This window comes from Salvelinus sp. IW2-2015, linkage group LG15 (genome assembly GCF_002910315.2).
Source record: "Salvelinus sp. IW2-2015 linkage group LG15, ASM291031v2, whole genome shotgun sequence".
Taxonomy (NCBI): domain Eukaryota; kingdom Metazoa; phylum Chordata; class Actinopteri; order Salmoniformes; family Salmonidae; genus Salvelinus; species Salvelinus sp. IW2-2015.
Genome location: NC_036855.1, coordinates 27,549,077 through 27,568,706, shown reverse-complemented (window position 1 = coordinate 27,568,706; position 19,630 = coordinate 27,549,077). Strand labels below are relative to the sequence as shown.

The 19,630-nt window shown below is 43.5% G+C and overlaps 1 protein-coding gene across 1 annotated transcript in view; it reads left to right on the top strand.

Annotated features, from left to right (window-relative positions):
• Window positions 1-19,630, top strand: part of LOC111974221 (septin-2) — a 32,581-nt gene that overhangs the window by 10,701 nt on the left and 2,250 nt on the right. Inside the window, exons 6-9 of the mRNA XM_024001873.2 lie at window positions 13,196-13,297; window positions 14,056-14,201; window positions 16,925-17,008; window positions 17,177-17,234. Of these exons, the coding sequence (XP_023857641.1) occupies window positions 13,196-13,297; window positions 14,056-14,201; window positions 16,925-17,008; window positions 17,177-17,234 (390 nt within the window). The remainder of the gene's footprint in view (window positions 1-13,195; window positions 13,298-14,055; window positions 14,202-16,924; window positions 17,009-17,176; window positions 17,235-19,630) is intronic.

Here is a 19,630-nt window from a genome sequence, read left to right as displayed (position 1 = left end):
ACTACCCCATAATGACAAAGCAAAAACAGGTTTTAGATATTTTAGCAAATTTATTACAAATAAAAAAACTGAAAATATCACATTTACATAGGCACACCTGTATTTTGGGAGTTTCTCCCATTCTTCTCTGCAGATCCTTTCAAGCTCTGTCAGGTTGGATGGGGAGCGTTGCTGCACAGCTATTTTCAGGTCTCTCCAGAGATGTTTGATCGGGTTCAAAGTCCAGGCTCTGGCTGCCACTCAAGGACATTCAGAGACTTGTCCCGAAGCCACTCATGCGTTGTCTTGGCTGTGTTCTTAGGGTTGTTGTCCTGTTGAAAGTGAACCTTCACCCCAGTCTGAGGTCCTGAGCGCTCTGGAGCAGGTTTTCATCAAGTATCTCTCTGTACTTTGTTCAGTTCATCTTTCCCTCGATCCTGACTAGTCTCCCAGTCCCTGCGCTGAAAAACATCCCACCAGCATGATTCTGCCACCACCATGCTTCATCGTAGGGATGGTACTGGCCAGGTGATGAGCGGTGCCTGGTTTCTCTCCAGACGTGATGCTTGGCATTCAGGCCAAAGAGTTCAATCTTGGTTTCATCAGACCAGAGAATATTGTTCCTCATGGTCTGAGAGTCRTTTAGGTGACTTTTGACAAACTCCATGCGGGTTGTCATGTGCCTTTTACTGAGGAGTGGCTTCCATCTGGCCACTCTATCTTAAAGGCCTGATTGGTGGAGTGCTGCAGAGATGGTTGACCTTCTGGAAGGTTCTCTCATCTCCACAGAGGAACTCTGGAGCTCTGTTAGAGTGACCATCGGATCTTGGTCACCTTCCTGACCAAGGCCCTTCTTCCTCGATTGCTCAGTTTTGCTGGGCGGCCAGCTCTAGGAAGAGTCTTTGCGGTTCCTAACGTCTTCCATTTAAGAATGATGGAGGTCAGTGTGTTCTTGGGGACCTTGAATGCTGCAGAAATGTTTTGATTCCCTTCCCCAGATCTGTGCCTCAAAACAATCCTGTCTTGTAGCTCTATGGACAATTCCTTCGACCTCGTGGCTTGGTTTTTGCTCTGACATGCACTGTCAACTGTAGGACCTTATATTTACCCCTTTTTCTGCCCAATTTCATCTCATCACTGCAACTCCCCAACGGGCTCGGTAGGTTAAGGTCCAGTCATGCGCCCTCCGATACATGACCCGCCAAACCGCCCTTCTTAACACCCGCCCGCTTAACCAGGAAACCTGTCCAATGTGTCGGAGGAAACACCGTTCACCTAACGACGAGGTCAGCCTGCAGYTGCTAGGCCCGCCACAAGGAGTCGCTAGAGCGCGATGAGCCAAGTAAAGCCCACACTGCCAAACCCTCCCCTAACCCGGACAACACTGGGTCAATTGTGCGCTGCCCTTTGGGACTCCCGATCACGGACGGTTTTGATATAGCCCGGGGTCGAACCCGGTTCTCTAGTGTGATTGGATTCCTCGAGCTTGTGACCCGCCCTAAGGCATATCCCATAAGTGACATATCTCATTCATATTCTCATAGAACCGGGGTTAAGCAAGTAACCCTACGTTTCCCTGGCTGAGGTWGCAGTGGTCTGTAACTCATAAGTAGCCCTGAGCAGGATATATTGGAGAGTTTATCCTCTGTGTCAGTGACACTGCAACTGAGTGGCCTTGTGGTTAGAGTGTCTGACCTCAGCTTGGAAGGTTGTGAGTTCAAACCCTGGCTGAGTCATACCAAAGGCTGTAAAAATGTGACCTGATGCGTCTTCGCTTGGCACTCAGCAAGGCCTTGCGATAGGCCTGCGATAGACTAGTGTCCTGTCCAGGGGGTGTACTTGTACATCATGCTACAGAAACAGGAAATAGGCTATATGAGCTGAAAATATGCCCTATGAGCTGTCCTGGCTCGCCCCTGGGGGGCTTTACTCATAAACCACCTCACTACTGCTTCGCTATCTGATCAGACTTTATACAGGAGCTGGTTTAGACTGAATCCTGTCTAGGACAATTCTACTGAAATAAAATGAGATTACAGAATTCTGGCATATCAGCTATAATGGACATTTAGCATTTCTAGACGGATATATGAAAAAGAGAATACAAATGTTTATTCAGCAATGGGTTTTAAATTATCTTGAGTGAGTTGTGTCACCACTTTGGCATGTAGTGCTAATACTCACTAACCTGCTGTATCTGTATAGTAGCACTTGAGTTGGGTATTTGACTGCAACTGCTACTAGAAGTTTAGTACTCTGAGACAGTACATGGCCTCTGTATTTTGAAGGGAGGAAGAGGTCAGAGAGGGGTTCTATTCTTGCACTGAGCCAGGGGACAACCAATTGTTCAGCCCTCTCCCCTTCTCTCTCCCCCGTCCACTCCTGTTCTCACGGAAGGCAGTTTGGCCATGCAGCTGCCATATTTCACCCAGGCCACAGCCTGTGGTGCTGTCACAGCTTTCCCGTCATTGTCTCGCTCCTGTCGACTCCCCCATGAATCCTCAGTCCTCTCAGCCCTGCTGCTACTGTGTGAACTAGCTCGACTACAGCCCTACAGGGATCCTGGGGGGGTCTTAACTTTTCTTGGCGCCGTTGTTTGAAGTGCTGCCACCATGAAAATGTTTAAGATGAACAGCATACATATTTAARCCAAAAATGGTAGACCAAGCCAAGCATACAGACCCGGTGCCAGGATAGGCCTAAAGTGACTAAGGGGGCAGTTGAAATCGGTGAGGGGGCACAATTTTTGGGGGTTCTTCCATTGGAATCATATTGAATTCTGCTTATCATGCTATATCACAATAAACATAAAGTTCAAATGCCGAGACTCTGAGACCATTGAGTGCTTTTGAAGTGACAGGTTGGCACAAAATCTGTAGCCCATCTGCACAGTATCAGCACAATGGACAGTGCCTTACACACTAAAGCAAGGCCATTTTTGCAAGGAATAGAGGCTACAAGGGTAATTCAGCTATTACAAACAGCCTATGTGAATACAGTTGTACACACAGCTGTCTTACCAAAACAATACAAACTAAATGCTGAAAGTAGTAGCCTAGTTATTCATGCAAACAAAAATACTGAAAAGCAGTTTGGCTTAGAATACTGACACAACTGTGAATGCGATCGAATGAATGTGAACAGAACATAACAGCGGTAGGCTTACTTGGCCTATAAACATATATCAGATCAATAAAGGCATTACACAATCTAGGCTAGTTACATTAACAGTAAACAAACYCAGTAAGCACAAGGCGAATGCAAATAACTAAAACATAGCCTACTACAGTGAGATGCAACAAGCTGTCTTGCCAAATAAACAGGCCTATAGGCCCGCTTCAAACATAGGAAATCACGCAGCTTATGAGTTCAGCAACACGTTGTGATATGGCACTTCTGTGGATCAAATTCGGCTCACCCAAGTATTCAATTAAGTAATCCCGGRCTACCATAAACATGTACGTCCAATACGTACAGTTCCATTTACAACCAGGAAAAGCAATAGGCTACCAAGTGCCTACATTCTATTTCTATGGTTATTTATTTCTATGATGATACATACTGATATGTAGTTATAACCAGGGGCGACATTTGGGTTCTTGTATTGGAATTATATTGAATTCTGTTTATATCACYCTATAGCACAATAAACATACAAGTTTTACAACAGTGATGTGCAGAACGGCATCTTGGAACGCACAACTTGTCGATTCTTGTCACGGATGGCTATTGCAGCAGACGACCACACCGGGTTCCACTGCTATCAGCTAGAAACAAGAAGAAGCGGCTCCAGGGGGCACGCAGTCACCAACACTGGACAATTGAGGAGTAGAAGAACATCGCCTGGAACATGTGCAGTCCCCAGACCTCAACCCAATAGAGCATCTTTGGGATGAGATGGAAGGGGCCGTTCGCAGCATGAATGTACCGCCTTCCAATCTGCAGCAGCTATGTGATGCCATRGCGTCCGCATGGACCAACATCCCTGTGGAACATTTCCAACACCTTGTAAAATGCCCTGAAGAATTCAGGCAGTTGTGGAGGAAAAGGGGGTCCGGTACTAGAAGGGTGTACCTACAGATGAAGTCGGAAGTTTACATACACTGAGGTTGGAGTCATTAAAACTCGTATTTTCAACCGCTACACACATTTCTTGTTAACAAGAAACGGTTCGGACATCTACTTTGTGCATGACACAATACATTTTTCCAGCAATTGTTTACAGACCGATTATTTCACTTATAATTCACTGTATCACAATTCCAGRGGGTCAGATGTTTACATACACTAAGTTAACTGTGCCTTTTAAACAGCTTGGAAAATTCCAGAAAATGATGTCATGGCTTCAGAAGCTTCTGATAGGCTAATTGACATCATTTGAGTCAATTGGAGGTGTACCTGTGGATGTATTTCAAGGCCTACCTTCAAACTCAGTGCCTCTTTGCTTGACATTATGGCAAAATCAAAAGAAATCAGCCAAGATCTCAGAAAAAAGACCTCCACAAGTCTGGTTCATCCTTGGGAGCAATTTCCAAACGCCTGAAGTTACCATGTTCATCTGTACAGACAATAGTACGCAAGTATAAACATGGGACCACGCAGCTGTCATACCGCTCAGGATGGATGAATGTACTCTCCTAGAGATTAATGTACTTTGGTGCGAAAAGTGCAAATCAATCCCAGAACAACAGCAAAGGACCTTGTGAAGATGCTGGAGGAAACAGGTACAAAAGTATCTATATCCACAGTAAAACGAGTCCTATATCAACATAATCTGAAAGGCCGCTCAGCAAGGAAGAAGCCACTGTGTAACGATCGTCCTGGGAAGAATGAGACCAAGGCGCAGCGTTCTTTGAGTTCCACATAATTTTAATCACGAAGTGAAACTACGACACAACAAAACAATAAAGATTACGACGACCGAACAGCAACCTAGCGGCACACAAACAAAGAACAAGATCCCACACAGAAAGAYGGAAAAGGGCAGCCTAAGTATGGTTCTCAATCAGAGACAACGATAGACAGCTGCCTCTGATTGAYAACCACACCCGGCCAAACACATAGAAATAGACCACATAGAACCAAGACATAGAATGCCCACCCCAACTCACGCCCTGACCAACCAAAATAGAGACATAAAAAGGATCTCTAAGGTCAGGGCGTGACACACTGCTCCAAAACCGCCATAAAAAAGCCAGACTGCGGTTTGCAACTGCACATGGGGACAAAGATTGTACTTGTTGGAGAAATGTCCTCTGGTCTGATGAAACAAAAATAGAACAGTTTGGCCATAGTGACCATCGTTATGTTTGGAGGAAAAAGGGGGAGGCTTGCAAGCCGAAGAACACCATCCCAACCGTGAAGCACGGGGGTGGCAGCATCATGTTGTCGGGGTGATGTGCTGCAGGAGGGACTGGTGCACTTCACAAAATAGACGGCATCATGAGGAATTAAAATGATGTGGATATATTGAAGCAACATCTCAAGACATCAGTCAGGAAGTTAAAGCTTGGTTGCAAATGGGTCTTCCAATGAACAATGACCCAACGCATACTTCCAAAGTTCTGGCAAAATGGCTTAAGGACAACAAAGTCAGGTATTGGAGTGGCCATCACAAAGCCCTGACCTCAATCCTATAGAAAATTTGTGGGCAGAACTGAAAAAGCATGTACGAGCAAGGAGGCCTACAAACCTGACACAGTTACAACAGCTCTGTCAGGAGGAATGGGCCAAAATTCACCAACTTATTGTGGGAGTCTTGTGGAGGCTACCCGAAACGTTTGACCCAAGTTAAACAATTTAAAGGCAATGCTACCAAATACTAATTGAGTGTATGTAAACTTTCTGACCCACTGGGAATGTGATGAAATAAATAAAATCTGAAATAAATAATTCTCTCTACTATTATTCTGACATTTCACATTCTTAAAATAAAGTGGTGATCCTAACTGACCTAAGACAGGGAATTTGTACTAGGATTAAATGTCAGGAATTTGAAAAACTGAGTTTAAATGTATTTGGCTAAGGTGTATGTAAACTTCTGACTTCAACTGTAACTAATACCGGAGTAATACAGAGTAGCTCAAAACATTACTAATCACAAATTACTCAATGGATCATGATAATTTTCTGTTAAAGTGGGGGTGCAAAAACATGTTTACACCCCTATTTTGAAAGTGGGGGTGCAGCTGCTCCGTTTGCTCCATTGCTCAGGCACCTATGCTGGTAGCTTAGTGTACCTCAGTCTCCAGGCTCATACAGTTGCAGTGGAGTACAGTTAGCTAGTCAGCGAGCTGCTAAGGTATAGCTAGCCAGTCAGTCCTACATACACTTTAGTTGTCTTAGCCAAGCATTAGCCTCAATGATCTGGATACTAGCATTCAGTGGTGGAGTTAGCCAAATACCTTGTCTTGCCTCCTCAAGTCCTGCACTGTTTCTCCTTCACCTCTAAGCTTCTAATGGGTATTTTCCATCACAAATACTTGGTGAACAGTGATGATGACCTCATCCTTACTCAGCCCTCTCTGCTGTGTGTGTGTGTGTGTCTGTGTGGTCYTTGCCCAGTCCCTTTCCMCCCTGGGACACAGGTGTATTTATTTTTCTGCCCTAGTGCAGTCATTGTGTCAGGGCATGCCTGCGCTTCTGCAGAATTTAAAACAATAAATATATGTTTCCCTCCATGGAGAGAAAATGACTTCAACACACAAATACCTCTTCAGGAGTGGATTAGGAACAGGCCTTTTACAGTGAGATAACAGCCAGTTTCCTTGCATTTGGAACATCTTACGGTCACCGTCTGAAGTGACCTGCCCGACACCCCTTCTAAAGAAAGACACAATCTATTTATTAGTTTAAGAGACTAATAATATAAGTAATGATACTAGTTTAAAAGTTTCTTCTTTGATTGTAAAACATMTATGTTCAACCTCTTTTGAAACTGTGAAACTGCACTGTGACAACCAGAACCAGACAGACCAGACTCCTTTCAAACTCTTAAACTGACATGGTCTTTGGTGATTATAGCATAATAACAGTACATTACTACATGGCTTAATTAATACTGTATATTGTACTCTCCTTCACTCTCTGTGATCATAGGTTGAGGTGGGTGGTCTGGATCAGTCGAGAAGGGGGGGGGTGCACTTTAATTCCGTTGCCTTTTTTGTATTAAGCGTTAATCCCACCAGTTACCTTGGTAACTGTCTGCCCCCCTTCACTCCCATGCCCCCTGGCTGGGCAGACCCACCAGGGCCTGTCCAGTCTGCCTGGTACAGTAATTACAGGAAGGACCTCGGCTCTAATGGTCCAGTGACTAGGTCAGGAATGCCGATTTGATGTCTTTGTTTAAGTGCTCTTTCAGAACGAGTCACTCGTTGCTTCACCGCTTTCATTTCTAATGTGAAAGAAATAAGAAAGCTACTTTGTTTTCCAAGGCAGAGCTGTGAGGAGCTCTGTTAGCCAGGGCACCTGTACACCTGCATGCTACAGTACATTACTGTCTGGGCAGCTAGAGTATGGTGCAGGCATCAGGATGTCTGTATGAGGATGCGTCCCAGATGGCACCCTATTCCCTATATAGTGCAATACTTTTGGCCAGAGCCCTATGTCTGAGTATATGATTCCTACAGGATTACCTGGAGCTTCCTAGGCCCAGGGGTAAGGGTCCATGGGGGCTATAGATGAAGCAGGGACATGGAGTCAGAGAGGCTAGTTGTGTAATGTTGAAAGGCTGGTGTACCCTCTCCATGGCCATCTCGCTCCTCTCTCTCTCTCTCTCTCTCTCTCGCTCTCTCGCTCTCTCGCTCTCTCGCTCTCTCTCTCCTGCTGTCCATCTGACGCCAGCTTATTTCAGCCCAAGAGCTGAGACTGCAGAGAGGGAGTGGTGTTGGGGTCTAACACCCTTAGTCTGCTCSCCTCAGAGTGAGTATTGTTGGGGCTCTGTCACACCCGCTGACTCCATGGGGGCAGCAGGAGGGTTAGTCTCAAGACATTTCCTGGAAAGACTAAATCATTTTGGATTTAAAGTTAACAAATTCAGTTTTGAATTAAAGTTGTTTTTGAGTGAGGGACCTCGTGGAATCTAACAAGGAGTCAGCGTTTTGTCCACCCACTGACTCCCACGTTAGATGTGTAATGTGTGTGAGCCCAGTCAGTTGTAAAACAAAACAATAATCCATTTGTTGTTGTTCTAATATGTTATTATTATGTTGTTGTCAACTTCATTGTGTATTGGATAGCTTTTTTACAGTGGCTCTAGAGGCTTTGGTCTGTAATGTTACATAAAGCTTATATCAAGGTTCCCAGCATAGACTTGGTGAGCTCTCTGGGCTCCCAATGCCTTGCCCTCCTCGCCCCGGGTCGATAAGATGCCATTCGATTGTTTTTCTCATTGAGCTTTTTCGCTTTGCATTGTTGATTTCGTTAGACTTTGCTTCAGTGTATATTTTCACTTCCAAGTATTGTTCCCTGGTGGACTAGTTGTTTAGTGGGGACAAACAGTCCACAATGACAGACCTGAACAGGCTGTTTCTGCTGAGTCAGACCAGGAGCAGTGCCAGGTGGACAGACAGGGCTGTGGTCTGTAACTGATTACACAGGATAACTCCCAAATTGTACCCTATGCCCTTTATAGTGCACTACTTTTGACCAGAGCCCATAGGGAATAGGGTGCCATAATGGTAACTGCCACAGAGTWTGGGACTGTTTAGCTAAACACTTATGGTCTGTGGCCATTTGTACTCGTACTGTAGCTAGGTGTAATGTGTAAGTAAGTAACACTTACTTACACACTTAAGTAACACTTAACCCAGCTGTGTGTTTGTGGCTGTTTTTCAACTGGTTTGTGGCTATGATAGTCATACTCTGTTGTGGGTGTTTTCATACTGGGTTTACTTTGAGGTTATGTTTATGAGTAAACCATATGAAAATATTATTGTATTGTGTTATTCGCTGGTGTAACCCCTTGTAATAAGGGGTTTGTAGTGAGAAACAGGCATATTGCTTCTGTTAGTGTGGTTGGAGGCTTACTTGACCTAAATGACTCAATGTTCCCTCTGTTCCTATATTAAATATAGAAGAGTGCTATATTGGACGTGATGCTAAAGGAACTAAAGTATTTTGTATTGTATTGTTGCATATTGCATATTGCATATAGGGCTCTGGTCAGAAGTAGTGCACTATATAGGGAATAGGATGCCATTTGGGACAGAAGCATTGTTTTTAAACTTCTCATATCCACTGCCTCCATAATACCCCATAAAGTAAGAATGTCTCTCCCCGCCCTTATCGTTTATTACCCCCAAGGGGAATTTTTCCGCCTCCACTAGCCTTCACTAACACACAGTCATTTGATAACACGTATCAAAACAAATTAAGCCTTCAAATCAGAGGCTCTCACTTTTCTAATTAATACTGAGGAAGAGCCCTTTGTGCTATTGTTACTAGAGACCTGACCTGCCAACTCAAACACAGCGAGAGAGAGAGAGAGAGAGGTAAAGTGGGAGGCAGAGAGAGAGGGCTAGGCAGATAGAAAGAGCGGCAGAGAAACAGACACAGAAGGAGAGGCAGAGAGAGATAGACAGACTAAGAGAGTGAGGCGGAGGGTCAGAATATTGACCCCGTATTCCCTTTCTCTCTGCCAATTACAGCACAGAACTGTAATCAGCAGGCTAGCTAGACAGTAAGGAGAGAGGTTGGTGTAAGAGCATGGTCAAGATTTTGTGTTACTGGCCTWCACACAATATCCCATAATGTCAAAGTGGAAATATGTTTTTAGGAATTTTTATAAAGTAATTCAAAATGAAAAGCTGAAATGTCTTTAGTGAAGAAGTATTCAATACTGTTGTTATGGCAAGCCTTAATAAGTTCAGGAGTACAAATTTGCTAAACAAGTCACATAATAAGTTGCATGGTCTGACTGTGTGCAATAATAGTGTTTAACATTCTTTTTTTTATCACTATCTGTACCCCACGCATACAATTATCTGTAAGGTCCCTCAGACAAGCAATGAATTTCAAACACAGATTCAACCACAAAGACCAGGTAGGTTTTCCAATGCTTTGCAAAGAAGGGCACCGATTGCTAGATGGGTAAAAAAAAAAGCAGACATTGAATATCCAGTTGAGCATGGTGTATCAATACACCCAGTCACTACAAAGATACCGGCATCCTTCCTAACTCAGTTGCCGTAGAGCAAGGAAACCGCTCAGGGATTTCACCATTAGGCCAATAGTGACCTTAAAACTGTTAAGAGTTTAATGGCTGTGATGGGAGAAAACTGAGGATGGATCAACAATATTGTAGTTACGCCACAATGCTAGCCTAAATGAAAAGAAGGAAGGCTGTACAGAATACAAATATTCCAAAACATGCATCTTGTTTGCAATAAGGCACTAAGTAAAGTAAATAAGTAAAAGTAAAACTGCAAAAGATGTGGCAAAGAAATGTACTTTATGTCCTGAATACAAAGCGTTACATTTGGGGCAAATCCAACACAATGCATCACTGAGTACCACTCTTCATGTTTTCAAGCATGGTGGTAGCTGCATCATGTTATGGGTATGTGTGTCATCGGCAAGGACTAGGGAGTTTATTGGGATAAAAATAAATGGAAATGGAGCTAACCACAGGCAAGATCCTAGAGGAAAACCTTGTTCAGTCTGCTTTCAAATTCACCTTTCAGCAGGACAATAACCTAAAACAAAAGGCCAGATATACACTGGAGTTGTTACCAAMATGACATTGATTGTTCCTGAGTGGCCTAATTACAGTTTTGACTTATATCGGCTTGAYAATCTATGGCAAGACTTGAAAATGGCTGACTAGCAATGATCAACAACCAACTTGACAGAGCTTGGAATTTAAAAAAATAAAATAATGTACCATCCAGGTGTGCAAAGCTCTTAGAGACTTACCCAGAAAGACTCACAGCTGTAATAGCTGCCAAATGTGATTCTAACATGTATTTAGGGGTGTGAATACTTACGTAAATTAGATATTTTTGTATTTCATTTTTAATACATTTGCTAAAATTTCTAAAAATATGTTTTCACTTTGTCATTATGGGGTGTGTAGATGGAGGAGAAAATATTGAATCAATTTTGAATTCAGGCTGTAACACAACAAAATGTGGAATAAGTCAAGGAGTATGAATGCTTTTGAAGGCACTGTTACATATATTTATTTTAAATGTTTATTTTTGGACATGAAAMACTGTAAAAACACCAGCAAATAAGCTCCAAGTGATTTTATTTGAGGAAATCTGTTCCAAAGTATTCCTACACATAATAGAGATAGACAAAACATGAGGAACACCTTCCTAATATTGAGTTGCACCTCCTTTTGCCKTCAGAACAGCTTCAATTTCTCAGGMCATGGACTTGAAAGCATTCCAAAGGGATGCTGGCCTATATTGACTCCAATGCTTCCCACAGTTGTCAAGATGGCTGGATGTCCTTTGGATGCTGGGCCATTCTTGATACACACGGGAAACTGTTGAGCATGAAAAACCCAGCAGCGTTGCAGTTCTTGACACACTCAAACCGGTGCGCCTGGCACATACCACCACACCCCTCAAGATAAAATCGGCCCGCGACTGAATCTAGTTGATGATCCCTGCTTTAAAGTGTTAAGATGTATAAATAGGATAAAAACTACAATTGACATGGCATCGGTTGTGTGTGCTATATTTGTCTAATTTAGACGTATTTAGACCAGGCAGTGGTATGAACACCTCATCACTGCTGAAGCTAGTGATTACAGGTGTGGTTGGTTAAYTCAGGCTGCTGTAAATAGATGGTAGTGTAAATTCCAGGTAAATAGTTATTAGGTTAAGCAGGTTGGGAAACATGTCCAAACACCTGTTGAGTGGTTGGATTCCATGACTTAACATTCTGTTTTTAGGTGAATTCCTAACTCCAGCCCTCTCGTAAATCTCCCACTGATATCACTTCTCATCCTTGTGCTATAATAGTTAGTTGTTGAGTGTATTGTTTGTCGTATCTGTGGTTTTGTAGGAGGCTACTTCTGTATCCCTCCCATCTCTGATACATTCAAAAACATGTTTTTCTGCATGTTTCTTCATTTTCCTCATAGCTGTGGATTTTTTTTACATAACCAGTTTTGTTTGTTACTTTTTTCCTGCTGTTGTGTCTAATCCTTTTTTTTTGCCCCTCTGTGTCATGTTCCTCAAAACTCCCAGTCCTATCCCACCAAACTGATACTTGTCCGTTCTGTGTGGGAACTTGCATGTGTGTGCGATGGGGAGAGGGTCTGGTCCTGTGCCACGCTCTCCTCCGGGTCCCATAAGTCTGTTTGCTTTCAGATGTGGTCCTTAACAACACCCTCCACTCCCCACACAGACCCTATCACACACACTCTGCTCTGAGCGCGCTGAGAAAACAACCCACAGCCATAACAGGAGCTGGAACAGTGGCCTGCTCTACAGGAAAAATGTGCTCTCACATCCTGGACTCCTGCCTCTCTCCATACTGTCCTTTATAGATTACATGAAAGCCCCCAAAAATGTCAGGAAAACAACACTTTATGCAACACTCATGCATTGTTAATTCAATTTTGCTCTTGAGAAAACAGAAAATACACCTTTTGATTTATAAAATAATAAATATTTCCATCTGTCCACTAGATACTGGTGAAGAAAGGCCTTTGTGTTGTTGCTTCACCGCTGGGGGTTGAACAAAGGAGAGGGGAGAACTTTTCTTATGACTGTTAGACACCCCCCCTGCTCCCCCGGGGCAAGTGGGTAAAACTAGAAGTAACAAGAGGGAAAAGAGAAATGGCATGTCCAGAATCCCACTCCTGTCATGGAGGCTGMGCCATGTCTGAAACAGTGACACAGAAGAGAGGAGAGCGAGAACAGAGGGAGGAGAGGCCTGACTAACAGACAGCAGTGACAGTCTCATTATGTTGCAGAGGGAGCATGTTCATGTCCTACTGTGGGATTGATTGTCTCTCAGCCCAACATGACAGCCATCCAAAACTGAAAGGTTCAGATGAGAGGGATTGCTGCTGGGCGGCTCCGGCCTCCGGGTACAGGTTGCCCTTAGGCACAGATTGCAACACTGACCTTAGATCAACGCCTAGGGACAAGTTATTCAACTGGGAAGCGGATGGGGATTGACCTGAGGAAATGTGAGAGGTCATAAGGTCACGGCGGGGTTAAGACTGTATTGATCCTGTGTGTTTCTGTATTGGTAGATCCTGGATGAGATTGCAGAGCATGGCATCAGGATCTACCAACTGCCAGACGCTGACTCAGATGAGGATGAGGAATTCAAGGAGCAGACACGAATACTGAAGGTACGACACACACAGAAAGATTGCGTCCCAAATGGCACACTACTCCCTATATAATGCACTACTTTTGACCAGAGTTCTAAGGGCCCTAGTCAAAAGAAAGTAGTGCACTATAAAGGGAATAGGGTGCCATTTGGGWTGTAAAAATACTAACACCAACTAAGAGAAATAAACTCAGGGAGAAACACCATTACTGAATGGGACTGGGAGTGACGTAGAACCACTGTTATGTCATTTTTCTCTTAACCACTGGGTTTTAGAATGGGTGAGAATCATACTATTGAAACTGACCCGTTGATCTTTTGAATGGGCTTTATGTCAAACGTAAACGATCCAGTCATTTTTCCTTACTCTAGTACGTACACGTGTGAAACTCATTCCATGGAGCGCCGAATGTCTGTGGGTTTTTGCTCCTCCCTTGTACTTGATTGATGAATTAAGGTKACTGATTAGCAAAGAACTCCCCTCACCTGGTTGTCGAGGTCTTAARTGAAAGGAAAAAACTAAAAGCAGCAGACACTAGGCCCTCCATGGAATGAGTTGGACACCCCTGCTCTAGTAGATTCCACTCATCTTCAATAACCATCATTCTCCTATTCTCTTCTCCACCTATCTCTCCTTCCCTGATCCCTCTATCTCTGCATCCCTCTGTTTTCACACTCCTCCCACTCTGTATCCTCTTTCTATCCCCTTGTCTTCTTTACCCTTGCATCCATGTCTCTCTACTCCTCCCCCTCTCCCCTCTCGTCTCCCTCTCTCAGGCGAGCATTCCGTTTTCTGTGATTGGTTCAAACCAGCTGATTGAGGTGAAAGGAAAGAAGATCAGAGGTCGTCTCTACCCCTGGGGGGTCGTAGAGGTGGAGAACCCCGAGCACAACGACTTCCTCAAACTACGCACCATGCTTGTGTAAGTCACCATGACAACGCAATGCGTACCCCTTCAAACATTCAACCTCCAGCTGTGTARCCCCTCTAGCACTAGGGTCAGCGCACTCTCAAATGTTGTTTTTTGCCATCATTGTAAGCCTGCCACACACACACACTATACAATACATTTATTAAATATACGAATGAGTGCGAGTTTTGTTACAACCCGGCTCTTGGGAAATGACTAAGAGCTCTTATAGGACCAGGGCACAAATAATAATATAATAATAATCAATCATTTTGCTCTTTATTTAATTAACCATCTTACATATAAAACCTTATTGTCTGTGCCTATATTTAGTTGTCATGCTAGTGATGGCCGAGAATCCACTCTCACATAGGTACGTGGTTGCAAAGGGCATCAGTGTTTTAACAGCGCAATTTGCCAAGGCAGGGTACTCTGAGCGCAGCCCAATCCAGAAATCTGGCAGTGGCTTCTGATTAAATTCAATTTTCACAGAACCGCTTCTTGCAATTTCGATGAGGCTCTCTTGTTCAGATATCGGTAAGTGGACTGGAGGCAGGGCATGAAAGGGATAACGAATRCAGTTGTTTGTGTCATCCATTTCGGGAAAGTACTTGCGTAAGTGAGCACCCAACTCACTCAGGTGCTTCGCTATATCACATTTGACATTGTCRGTAAGTTTGAGTTCATTTGCATACAAAAAATCATACAGTGATGGAAAGACCTGTGTGTTGTCCTTGTTAATGCAGACAGAAGAGCTCCAACTTCTTAATCATAGCCTCAATTTTGTCCCGCACATTGAATATAGTTGCGGAGAGTCCCTGTAATCCTAGATTCAGATCATTCAGGCYAYAAAAAACTTCARCCAGATAGGCCAGTCGCGTGAGAAACTCGTCATCATGCAAGTGGTCAGACGAGTGAAAATCATGGTCAGTAAAGAAAACTTTAAGCTMGTGTCAATACTTTGCCCCTTGATAACCAGCGCACRTCTGTATGTTGTAAAAGCGTTACATAGTCACTGCCCATATCATTGCATAGTGCAGAAAATACACAAGAGTTCAGGGGCCTTGTTTTAACAAGGTGAACCATTTTCACTGTAGTGTCCAAAACATATTTCAAGCTGTCAGGCATTCCCTTGGTAGCAAGAGCCTCTCGGTGAATTCMGCTGTGTACCCAAGTGGCGTCGGGAGTAACTGCTTGCATGCACGTTACCACTCCACTATGTCTCCCTGTCATGGCTTTTGCGCCATCAGTACAGATACCAACACATCTTGACCACCAAAGTCCATTTGATGTCACAAAGCTGTCCAGTACTTAAAAAATATCCTCTCCTGGTTTCCAGAAGATGTTTTCCTTAATTCACCCCCCATAAACGTAACGGACATATACCAGGAGCTGTGCCAGGCCCGCCACGTCTGTTGACTCATCCAGCTGTAACGCATAGAATTCACTGGCTTGTATGCGAAGCAGTAATTGTTTCGAAACATCTCCTGCCATGTCACTGATACGTRGTGAAACAGTGTTGTTTGATGAAGGCATTGTCTGTATAGTTTTTTGGGCCTTTCCCCCCAGCATTGTTCCAGCCATATCCGCGGCAGCAGGAAGAATGAAGTCCTCCACAATAGTATGGGGCTTGCCTGACCTAGCCACTCAGTACCACCATATAAGACGCTTCTAGCCCCTTCTTATTAATGGTATCTGTTGCTTTTGTACATGTCTTACTACTTGAAAGTCGTCTTAATTCTRGCTCAAAAAAGTCCRGTGGCTTKTTTTTTAAATTGGCATGTTTTGTTTCTAAATGTCTGCGCAAGAGTGAAGGTTTCATCGAGTTGTGAGGCAGTACTTTTGCACATACAACACACTGTGGCTGAGGGAAGGCACTACTCCCAATATAAGTGAACCCCCAATCAATGTAGTTCTCATCWTATTTGTGCCTCTTCGATGGTCCAACGTCCCTGTCGGTTGTTCGGTGCTTTCCCGGGTAAGGAGGCAGTAGCTCTTCGGCTGCGTCAGATTCACAAATGTCAGTGTCCATGCTAGCTGGGCTAACAACAAATGTAGAATTACTGATGCTAGCATTGGATGTGCTCGTGGAAGCAGAACAACTTGTGTRGTCGACAGGTGCAGGTGTAGTACTYCTGGTAGTAGCAGTTCTACCAGTAGAGCTGGTATGTGTCTCTATGGACACGGGCCTTACTTTTTTTAAACAATTTATCAATTTTCGAGCAAACGGAATGAGCAGCAGCTACGTTTGGCTATACACGAACCGTTAGTGGAATTCCCGCGAGAGAGTAACAGTTAATGTGATTGGATGTTAATTATTTGACTAGGCTACCTGTATTTGACATTGTGTTGTTATTTCACTGAACACTAGATGGTTAAATTTTATTTTTGGCAGTAAAACGAGGCTACTCAGGCGAGAGAAAAAACTCACCCAAATGTATAGCCCCGTTGGAAAATATATARGTTTGAAAATGTGGAGAAAGAAAAGAATGTGAATCACATTTTTATTTGGTGTACCCCTGATTTAGACTAAATGCAAAAGTAATCTATGCATGCTCTTATGCTCTTACTTATGTTGGATATGTATTACTATACTCCCACTTAGTGGTTGAACAGAGAACTTCAAGTATGTCCATCTGTTGCTCAGTGTAGTAGTCTAGTCTAGTGGGTTTTATGGGGGTTTGCACAAGCCAAATTGTGATATTGAAATGTGTGATGGTTGTGTATGTTTCCAGCACCCACATGCAGGACCTTCAGGAGGTCACTCAGGACCTGCACTACGAGAACTTCCGTTCAGAGAGACTGAAGAGACCTGGCAGGTCAGTCTCCTATCTGCAGTGTTTCTATCTCTCACACACACACACACACACACACACACACACACACACACACACACACACACCACACCACACACAACACAACACTCTGTCTGGGCTGAGACTACTATATTACAGTAGTTAATATGTTCCCTTAAACGTTCCCTACAGAGCTGTGGAGGAGGATATGATGGACAAAGACCAGATTCTCCTGCAGAAGGAGGCTGAGGTGAGTAGCTACTGCAGCACTGGATGCTCTCATAGGGTTAACTAGGTCTAGGATGCTCTCATAGGGTTAACTAGGTCCTAGGATGCTCTCATAGGGTTAACTAGTCTAGGATGCTCTCATAGGGTTAACTAGGTCTAGGATGCTCTCATAGGGTTAACTAGGTTCTAGGATGCTCTCATGGGTTAACTAGGTCCTAGGATGCTCTCAAGGTTAACTAGGTTCTAGGATGCTCTCATAGGGTTAACTAAGTCCTAGGATGCTCTCATAGGGTTAACTAGGTTCTAGGATGCTCTCAATCGGGTTAACTAGGTCCTAGGATGCTCTCATAGGGTTAACTAGGTTCTAGGATGCTCTCATAGGGTTAATTAACTAGGTCCTAGGTAATAAATTAATGGGGTAAGTTGAGCCACGGGACAGGGTACGTTAAGCCGCCTACAAATGTATGTACTGAATAAAATATTACCTCTACCTTTTTAAAACCATGTCTATCTTAATTTACAAAGAAAATTCAACACAATCACAATCGCTTTTTTGTCTTTTAACCATTTTAAGCATATTTTAAACAGGCTTAACACCTAARACTTTGTACTTTTTTAAACACAGGTCCTGTTTTTACTTCATATRCCAGATAATGCCATGCATTATGCCCAGGAAGAACACACTTCAATTTGCTCAACTTACCCCAAGGCAAACATTTTGACTGTAGCACACACAGCTACAAGGATGCACTTTCATGCTAGGTTTATGGCCTCATATTGAAGATTATAGAGACCCCAACTGATGTATAGAACAATCTTAAAAMTATCTACTTTGGTTTAGATACAAGRATCATGAAAACTTTAACACAATACATTKATTTGACTTTGTAAAKATCTGGTTTTGGACCTTACTTGCTTACCACTTCTTCCATGTGGTAATCTTCGTTCACAGACTCCGTGAAATGATGACCTCGACTTAAATATTTGGTCAATTGATACATTTTGTGTATGGTTTCCTAGYAACAAGGGTGATTCAACTTACCCCTTGGGCTCAACTTACCCCACCCTCCTTTACTAGGCTACCTGAGCACGTTCATCCACTCGCAACGTATTTCCAGCCTCCAAACTTGGTGAATGGAAAGAGAGATCTGTTAACACAAAACACCACAAAGTGTAATGACATTCAGCTATTGTCAATCAGRGTCAAKTGCTGTCTGCYCGTGTCTCGGTGTCGGCCACTCATCTCTGCCTTGGCAAAATGTCAGTGTTCGCATTGAACCACATCGCATTTTGGAGCGTATACCACCTATTTTCAAGACCATTTGTAAATGTTTCATGCCTCTGACATGCGGTAATGACAAATAATATTGTAATAGCCTACAYTTTTCTTGGCATTTCGTTTGAATTATTGTGATAAGCAGATGTTTTACCAGTATGGCGTCCTCCACTATTATTTTGCTGGGKCCTAACCTGGCTTCTACCCTTTTTGGCCATCTTGGTTTACATTGTTTACGTTCTAAACTGTGGAAGCAGTGATTTGTAAGAAAATAATAAATTACCCTCTTCTTCCTGATTGCCTCTGATTGGCCTGTTTGTATTCCCATGGCGATGTATAGAGAGAACAGGGTGGGGTGGGGTGCAATTAGAGCTGTTAGTAAACATGTCTGTGCAGGATATGACATATCTGACTTAATGTCCAGTTAAGTGGTGGAATAAGCCAGGCCAGGCGATGTATAGAATATTGTATACAGMGTGTGTACTGGCTGTGCTGCTGGTGGGGGCTGTGTCCTTATGTAAAATCAGATTGGTTTTGTACAGGGTTGAATTGCGGGAACCCGGTTACAGAGATTTGCGGACTAAAACCACTCCCCTTTTCCAAGATACATAACTGAGAGAAACCWYTAAATTATAATAAATTATTTAGATGAACAGCATGGCGTGAAKTGGCACTGTTAAATTACATGCAATGTCTAAATCTGGCTTATCTACAGCCTCTGCATGATGAACCAACAGTCAGGGTGGGGGACAGGTGTAACTGAGTCATGTTTGTAGGCCTTCTTGCTCGCACACGCTTTTATCAGTTCTGCCCACACATTTCTTAGGATTGAGGTCAGGGCTTTGTGATGGCCACTCCAATACCTTGACTTTGTTGTCCTTAAGCCATTTTGCCACAACTTTGGATGTATGCTTGGGGTCATTGTCCATTTGGAAGACCCATTTGCAACCAAGCTTTAACTTCCTGACTGATGTCTTGAAATGTTGCTTCAATATATCCACATAATTGTCCTTCCTCATGACGCCATCTATTTTGTGAGTGCACCAGTCCCTCCTGCAGCACATCACCCCCACAACATGATGCTGCCACCCCCGTGCTTCACGGTTGGGATGGTGTTTCGGCTTGCAAGCCTCCCCCTCTTT